Source organism: Carlito syrichta, unplaced genomic scaffold, assembly GCF_000164805.1.
Source record: "Carlito syrichta isolate Samal-C Ts95f unplaced genomic scaffold, Tarsius_syrichta-2.0.1 Scaffold303009, whole genome shotgun sequence".
NCBI lineage: Eukaryota > Metazoa > Chordata > Mammalia > Primates > Tarsiidae > Carlito > Carlito syrichta.
In genome coordinates this window covers 375,395-384,557 of record NW_007247105.1, presented here as the reverse complement: position 1 = coordinate 384,557, position 9,163 = coordinate 375,395, and the positions used below count along the sequence as shown (strand labels likewise).

Below are 9,163 nucleotides of genomic sequence, written 5' to 3'. Positions count from 1 at the left end.
TCCCAAAGGCATGGGATTATAGGCTGAGCCACCGAGCCCGGCTTATTAGCAATATTTTTAAAGATTTGAATAAGAATAAATTCTCTCATAAATTTCAAAGGCTCAGCCCTGTTCCCTTGCTAAACCTCAGAAGTTGTTCTAATAACTGCCAGTGCCATCCAAGAGTAATTTTACTAGAAGTCCAGAATGGCTAGTAAAGACTTGGGCCAAGGCCAAGTGCAGTCGCTTAAGATTGTAATTCCAGCACTTTGGGAGGCCAAGGTGAAGGGATTGCCTGAGCCCACGGGCTGGAGAACAACCTGGACAACTTCGTGAGACCTCATCTCTACACAAAAACAAACAAAATTAGCTGGGCATGGTAGCACGTGCCTGCAGTTCTGGCTATTTGGAAGGCTAAGGTGGAAGGATCGCCTTAGTCCAGCAGGTCGACACTGGGGTGGCTGTGAGCATGCCAGTGCTCTCCAACTTGGGCGAAGGAGTGAGGCTCGAACTTAAAAAAAAAAAAAAAAAAAAAAGACTTAGGCCTTTGTCCCCATCATTCCAGTTCTTTTTCCCACAAGCCTTGTGATTATAAATGAGCCGTCAACCGGAGATGACTTTGGGGCATTTGAGAGAACACCATTATTTTTGTCTTGGGTAATATAAAATAATAGCATAAACTTTGCTGGCAATATGATGTCAGCAAAGGAGTTCTGAATGGGGGTGGCCCATTTTCCTGAAAGTCCAGGAGAGATAGTAGCCACCTGTGTTTTATAAAAAAACAAATAACACCAGATAATTGCTGGGGTCTTCATCTTTCTCCTATTTTACAACTTTATTTTAATTCTCATTTTCCTCATAGTTTTTGAACCAAAAGTACAAATACGTTCTCCCACTTAATGTAAAAAAAAGGAAAACAAGTCACTAAATTTAATGTTTCTCCTACCAAATAAATTTCCTTGTAAGACTCAATGTAGTACCATAGCCTCATTTAACAGTCAAGGAGACCGGGTGCAGTGGCTTACTCCTGTAATCCCAGCACTTTGGGAGGCAAAGGTGAGAAGACTGCCTGAGTCCAGGGGTTCAAGACCAGCCTGGGCAACTTGGCAAGACCTCTTTTCTACAATAATTCAAAAAATTAGCTGGGTGTGGTGTTGTGCACCTGCGGTTCCAGCTACTTGGAAGGCTGAAGTAAAAGGATCACCTGAGCCCAGCAGGTCAAGGCTTTGATGGCCGTGAGCATGCCACTGCACTCCAGCCTGGGCAACAGAGTGACTCAAACAAAACAAAACAAAAACCCGGGTAACCCCTTCAAGTCCCCTCTCACTGTGGGAGCTTTTCTGTCCTCTCAATAAATCCTGCTTTAAAAAGAAAAGAAAAGAAAAACCCACCAAAGAAACCTGTACCTAGAAGTCAAGAAGAGGTAGAATACTAAACATGAATAGCAATGACACTAAAATTAGTGAAAAACTTAAATGACATTGAAATAATGAGGTCGCCGCTTTGACTTTCTTTTTTTAAGCTCACATGGGGTTGTGATCTCAAATAAGTTGTTAGTACATCCACCAACTCTAGGCAGATGGTTAGGGGCTTAGAGAACTATCAGAATGGGCCGAAGAGAGAAGTCTTATTAAGGGTTACAGAGAAGGTGAACTGTTTTTCTCCCCTAAGGTTGAAAAAGAAGAAAAATCATTGTCAAATCAGTTACCGATTTTTCTGGCTGCCTCTAGCTGCTTGTAGGTTGCAAGACGGCCACCTTCAAATTCACAGACCACCTTGGCTTCTGCATACGTGAGCTTGTATTTGCCAGACCGGGCTTCTCTGTGGTACACACCTGCTGCTTGTTCTGTGAAATCACACAACATTATAAGTGTACTATTTCATTCTTCATTCTTCATTCTTGTGGAACAAGGGAAATTTCGTGGCCTCAGCTGGAAGATTACATCAGCTATTGTTCCTGCCAAAAGGCTTTCTGGGTCAGCGGCCTTGGGTGGCTAAGTTTTCATTGTTAGAAAACTTTGGGGGAAAACATATGAATGAGGGGAATTCTAGGAGAATTTAGGGACACAGGCAGAAGCTTGAGGCTAAATTATGTTTTTGACCTGATGACCTGAAAGGAAGTTTTTACTACAACATTGTATTTTTACACTATCCACAGGTGATAAAGTATTGACTTTATTTTGGGTTTAAGTCATATAAAAACTTGGAAAAGTAAGCAATAGGAAGAAAAAAGGATGTGAAGGCAAAATAAATAAATGAAAATGAGCCCATTAAGCCGGGCGTGGTGGCTCACACCTATAATCCTAGCACATCGGGAGGCCGAGGTGAGAGGATTGCCTGAGCCTACGAGTTCAAGACCAGCCCTGGCAACTTGGTGAGAACTCATCTCGACAATAAATAAAAAAAAAATTAGCCGGGCATAGTGGTGCGTGCCTGTAGTTCCAGCTACTTGGAAGGCTGAGGTGGTAGGATCGCCTGAACCCAGCAGGTAGAGGCTGTGGTGGCCGTGAGCATGCCAGTTCCCTTCAGTCTGGGGGACAGAGTGAGACTACAACTCAAAAAAAAAAAAAGGAAATCGATTCCATTATGCAGGCTCACAATGATGGAGAAAAATAAGCCAAAATATCCATTTGAGGGAAATGACTAATGCAATATAATTATGAATTTAATAAACAAATAAAAATTGAAGAAAGGTCAGGAGGAATCCAAAGCAAACAAATACAAATTCTTAAGGAAAAGAAAAATAGCTTCAAACACAGCAGAGAAAAAACCGGACACACCTAACTACCAGTCAGAGTCTACGTTTTTATCTGATTTGTCTTTTAGTTCACATGTTCCCAACATATTTTAGGAAGTGTTAAGTCATGTGTGAGTTGTCTTTCAATAGATCACTGTTTGAATGGGTTGTTTTGAGTCTGGAGTGCTTTCTGCCATAGAAACAATGTGAAAAGATTCCCAGGATAATAGTCATGACATTAGCTCTGTAGTTACTTCTATGTAGTCTGCCAGATTATGGTTAAATCTTTGTACCATGGTCTGTGTAACCAGCTACCATTAAGATTTCTCGGCACGCAGCAAGACATGAGTTCAAGGGAAGTAGAAATATAGTTTCTTGTAAAGTTGACACTATCACAGAGATAATGCTTGGCATTTTCTGTTTTCTAACCTCCAAGGGAGTCCACTCTTATATATTATATGGTAAAGTCTATTACTCACACAGAAGGCCCTCATCAATCTGATGCTTGTAGGTCAGAGGATTCCAGGAACATCATAACCAGTCAAGTTGTTTCCTCCTCCCCCCTTTTTTTTTGAGTTGGAGTCTCACTCTGTTGCCCAGGCTGGAGTGCAGTGGCGTGCTCACAGCCACTGCAGCCTCAACCGGCTGGGTTCAGGTGATCCTTCCACCTCAGCCTTTCAAGTAGCTGGAACTGCAGACATGCGCCACCATGCCCAGTTAACTTCTTGATTTACTGTAGAGATGAAATCTTGCCAAGTTGCCCAGCCTGGTCTCGAACTCGTGGGCTGGGGCAATCCTCGCATCTTGGCCTCCCCAAGTGCTGGAATTATAGGCATGAACCACCATGCCCGGCCTCAGTTTGGTTTATTTTAAGTATTATACCAAGGGATATTTTGCTAGGCACTATGGGTCAAGTTCTTTCCTGAAGAAACTTGGACATTAGTGAACATTATGCTTTATCTTGAAATAGAGGAACAATAAGGCTTTTGGTAGAAAAGGGAGTCATGTTTAACTTTTTCTTTTTTTGAGTTGAAGTCTCAATCTGTTGCCCAGACTGGAGTGCAGTGGCCACTCCCAGCCACCGCATCCTCGGCCTGCTGGGCTCCGGTGATCCTTCCGCCTCAGCCTTCCAAGTAGCTGGAACTACTGGCGCACGCTACCACACCCGGCTAATTTTTTGATTTATTGTAGAGATGAGGTCTCACCAAGTTGCCCAGGTGGGTCTCGAACCCGCAGGCTCAGGCAATCCACTCACCTCAGCCTCCCAAAGGCGCGGGATTACAGGCTGAGCCACCGAGCCCAGCTATGTTTAACTTTTGTATCATAATAGAGATTGTTGATTATTAAAAAATGTTAAAATTATATCTATTTCCTGAAAATATAGACTAAGGAATCTTTCTTTGAAAAAATTTTTGTAGAAATTACTTTAACATATGCCAAGTTTTCTCAAATTGATTTTTCTTGGTATTTTACTCCAAAATCAAAATATAATGTTGACCGGAACAACATTTACAAATCAAAAAAGAAGTTTTATATTTTCCTGTCAGTAATTTTTCTTAATCTTTTGATATCTGCTGATACTTGTCTAGTAACAAAAATAGCAAAAATATTATATGTTATAAATAATTTTCAATTTAATTTATTAAATTCAACATTCCACATTGTTTCTCACAGAGAACCAACTTCCCAGCATCTTGCTTTAGGAACAAATTGAGAACTCTTGGTGAACCTACCTGACAACTTTAAACAAGGCATTACTTTTAAAGTATTCCTCAATTTGGAATATGACGCTATTAAAATGGATCTTTTTACAATGAATCCCAATTTTGCCTTTCAGAAGAAATAAGATTTTATTCATTTTTTTAGTCAATAGTAATTTATTTTTTTAAACTGATAATTGGTTTAACCAATATAGTTTTTTCTCCATTTAGCAAGTGCCAACAAATGGAATGCTGACTCTGCTTTCCACTGCTGGTTCCACTGTGGAAGAGTCATATAATCTTGTATAACTTGATAGGCCTCAGTTTTCTCATCTTTCAAATGGGAATAATGTTCGCTTCCGACCCTAGTAGGAACTCAAGATATGTTACTTTTCCTTTTCCTTCTTTTTCAAATTCAACAAGGACTGAAAAGAATTGCTTATTTATGCATTTTCAATTTTCAAGATCCATGGAAACTGAAATTTCTTGCCTTTAAGCTTTTTTTTTTGTTTGCTTGTTTGTTTAAAGTACAATTTAAGAAATTAGAGCCGGGCGCAGTAGCTCACGCCTGTAATCGCAGCACTTTGGGAGGCTATGGCAAGAAGATTGCCTGAGCCCGGGGTTTCGAGACCAGTCTGGGCAACTTGGCGAGACCTCATCTCTCCAATAAAAGAAGAAAAAAAAAAATTAGCCAGGCATAGTAGCATGTGCCTGTAGTTCCAACTTTATGGAAAGTCTGAGGTGGAAGGATAGTCTGAAGCCAGCTGGTCGAGGCTGCGGTGGCCGTGAACATGCCCCTGCACTCCAGCTTGGGTGACAGAGTGAGACGCCAACTCAAGAAAAAAAAATAATTAGAGGATATACTAGAGTTAAAATAAGCCTTAGGGATTCCTTACTTCAACCTTCTCGTTTTACTTGTTTGGACCCATAACTTAAAAGAATTGGAAGTGTCTTGTTCTTGATAGTTGCTAACAGATTCATGCTTTCTAATCAACTCTTTTCTTCCTAAATACTTTCTAATATTATATTGACCCAACCAACTGTAAACAATCTGTGCTAGGCTGACTGGTCAATAATTCGTCCCAGATTGAAGCAATTTGCAAATATCCAGAGCCTCGTATTTGCAGCTTATTATTAACAAACATTTGGATTTCCTCCTCTCTACCTATGCAGCAGAACTTCAATTGTCCAGGTTTACATTTTTGTAATATACAACATTACTTAAAAAAAAAAAAAAACCCTTCAAATTACTTGATTATTAGAGACTTTGACATTTCAGTTTATCTATATGGGTTTAATTCTTTACTAGCTTTATGAAATTTAAAAACTTTCTGAAAAACATGAATATGTTTTCTAAATTTGATTGGGTGCAGTGAAAATAAAAGAGATATGCTCATCTCTCTACTAAATTCCAGAACCCATCTTGACTGAATGGATCACATTGAAACTAGTTCACTGGCTCAAGCTGAAAAAAAAAGAGGTGGCAAGGGTATGCATTACAAATCAGTCTTTTTAATGAAATCCACATGGTTGCAGTTATTACCAGAGAGAAACATGCCTAAAAGGAAAACATTCTACAAGTGTGTGTTGTTTAGCAAGCATAAACCAAGAAGTAGGTTAATTTTTGCCTTCTCTTTGTTTCTTTGTTCTATATAAGAATCCATCAATTTTTTTCCCTAAACAATTCATGAAGTATTATCAATTTGTATCATGAGAATTAAAGCATTGTTTAGTGTACTATAAAGAGTATTTTGGGTTTTCTCTATTTTGTTTTTTTTGATCTACTGTTTATCTTCACCATTTGGCCTATGCCATTCCTTACATTTAACAACACAAAATTTTTAAAAAGAAACTTTCCTTGTTCAACAAAAAGGTTAGAAAAGTATTTACATGGACAACATATGCAAAAAGAATCAAAGTGGTAAGAACATATTCAGAAGAAGAAATCCTTTTCATCTTTTTTCTGTATTTCAAGCTGGCTTTGTGAAACTCGTCAAAAAATATTTGGGAAAACTAAGATATACAATAAAGCTCTGAGTACATGCAACAATGATTACAAAAATTTTTGTATACTCCAGTTTACCTGTTCTGGTTCTGAAATATGATTGTAAACGCATTGAAATCAAAACAAAAGAACATATTGGTAGTTTTAGTTTGTTAAAGAAATACTCCTCACTATGCTACTACATTTGCTCTGAAAACATGTTTAAATATATTTGCATATTAAATATAAACACTAACCGCTATTTTTACCAAGCAATCCACGTTATCCACTTTATAAAATGCTATTTTAACTTTTATAAGATAAGAACATTTAAAAAAAATACGCATTCCTATGGGTTACCATTTTTAAGCATTTTCTTTGAAAATATCAGCTTTGAACAGAATAGAAAAATGTACTGCCTTGATTCTCTTCTCTATGATTCAAAGGATTGACATTTCCACCAAGAATCTCATGAGTGAAGTTTCTTACCAAGCCATATAGAGTTATGAAAAATCCCATCCTTGAATCCCCATCCTTGAACTTCTTCCCACAGCGTGAGAAATAAGTAAATTAAGATGATCATATCTTCAGTTGTAGAGAAATAACAGTCTGCCGGGACTGCTCACGATAAATTCTCAGAGCAGTGGCTGAAATGTGACTGAAACATCTGGTTTCCACATCTTTTAAATCGTTTTTTTCAACTGTGAGGTCAGCAAGTACTCTCCAATGGCATTTTCTGCTGTAGAGTTACACAATTATCTCAGTGTCTGAGGCAAATCCTCTGACTCATTTGCATTGGCAACCAAAACTAGAGATACAGAATGATCATCTACGTTTTAAAATTCACTTACTCAGAAAGGAGTTCATTTATCTGTTAGTCACAAACACTCTTCTGTTAGAAATTTCATGTAACTTGTATATTCAGCAGTGATTAAAATGATGTCAAAGTATAGCAGGCATTTTAAGAGAAATCCTAAATGTCTTATTTGCAGCGACAATTTTTTTTTTGAGTTGGAGTCTCACTCTGTCACCCAGATTGGAGTGCAGTGGCTGCTCCCGGCCACCGCAGCCTTGACCTGCTGGCTCTGGCAATCCTTCCGCCTCAGCCTTCCAAGTAGCTGGAACTACAGGTGCCTGCTACCACGCCTGGCTAATTTTGATTTATTGTGGAGATGCGATCTCACCAAGTTGCCCAGGCGGGTCTCGAACCCGCGGGCTAAAGCAATCCACTCACCTGAGCCTCCCAAAGCACTGGGATTACAGACTGAGCTACTGAGCCTAGCTTGCAGTGACAATTATGGGGTATGGGGTTAAGCCCTAATCTTTAACTTGTCCCTGGTCATGTTGCACTGGTTTTTCCTACACATTATCAAGCTTGTATAAAAAATTTAAAGCAAGATGTGTGCAGTTTGGCAAATTTCAAGCTTTCTTTAGTGATATAGGACTTCATTTTTTGTGTGCATTTGTCCTAGGCTGAGGTCTCTTGCAGTCTTTAGTTTGTTATTGTTAGCGGGCTAATAAATGCATCAGCTTCCAGAAAAGTAATTTGATTTTCGAACTTTAGGACATTCCAGCAGCTTTGGGGTATCCTATTATAGCATAAATTTCCCCAGGTCACAAATTCTTGAAGTATTGGGAGAAAAGGTGAGTAGACTATAATAAAGTTAACAAAAAATGACCCTAGATTTCCTAAACCATTCTAACTTTGAAGATGATCAAAATTATAGGTAATAATGACCACAGTAAAGTCATCATGCCTTCAAATATTCCAAATTTTCCTCTCTTTTTGTGTAGAGTCCTTGGGCAACATGTTTAGCAATAGTCCCAGTCCCACTGATGTTAATGGCATTTTCTATTGCTTACTCAGAGTCGTTTGTTGACGGCTTTTTTTTTTTTTTGAGTTGGAGTCTCACTCTGTCACCCAGACTGGAGTGCAGTGGCCGCTCCCGGCCACTGCAACCTCGACCTGCTGGGCTCCAGCGATCCTTCCGCCTCCGTCTTCCAAGTAGCTGGAACTACAGGCACGCACTACCACGCCCGGCTAATTTTTGATTTATTGTGAAGATGAGGTCTCGCCAAGTTGCCCAGGTGGGTCTTGAACCCGTGGGCTCAGGCAATTCACTCACCTCAGCCTCCCAAAGTGTGGGATTACAGTCTGAGCCACCGAGCCTGGCTTATTGACAGCTTTTGATTGTCTCTTTTTTTTGAGTTGAGGTCTCACTCTTGCCCAGGTTGGTGGGCATTGGCACCATCACGCTCATTGCAACCTCGATCTCCTGGGCTTGGGTGATCCTTTTGCCTCCGCCTCCCAAGTAGCTGGGACTATAGGTGTGAGCCACCACATCTGGCTAATTTTCTAATTTTTTTGTCTAGACAAGGTCTCCTTATGTTGTCCAGGATGGTCTCGAACTCCTGGGCTCAAGTGATCCTCCTGCCTCAGCCTCCCAAAGTGCTGGGATTACAGGCGTGACCCACTGTGCCCAGTCTGATTTCTTTTTTTTTAATTGGTCATTCTTTGCTACTCAACTTCTCTATTTTTGGTGCCAAACTTCTCATTCACTCCTATTATAGTACTTATTTCTCCCATGCATTCTTAGTCCCTCTAATCACATTGGAATCCTTTGAAAAATCCAACTTTTTAGACATGCTCTGGTCTGAAATTAGCTTTGAATCCCTTAGGAACTTTGCATAAAATACCTCAGGCTTGTCCTGGTCTCATCTCTCTTTAAGAAGGCAGTCATGGGGAGGCAGACTGAGGGTCCA

General features: G+C 39.8%; 1 protein-coding gene across 1 annotated transcript in view; it reads right to left on the bottom strand.

The window, feature by feature from the left end:
* Window positions 1–7,060, bottom strand: part of TNFAIP6 (TNF alpha induced protein 6) — a 23,975-nt gene extending 16,915 nt beyond the window's left edge. Inside the window, exons 1-2 of the mRNA XM_008057419.1 lie at window positions 6,890–7,060; window positions 1,688–1,825 (exon numbers count right to left, since the gene is read on the bottom strand). Coding sequence (XP_008055610.1) covers window positions 1,688–1,825; window positions 6,890–6,983 — 232 coding nt within the window. The 5' untranslated portion in view covers window positions 6,984–7,060. The remainder of the gene's footprint in view (window positions 1–1,687; window positions 1,826–6,889) is intronic.
* Between the last annotated feature and the right edge of the window lie 2,103 nt (window positions 7,061–9,163).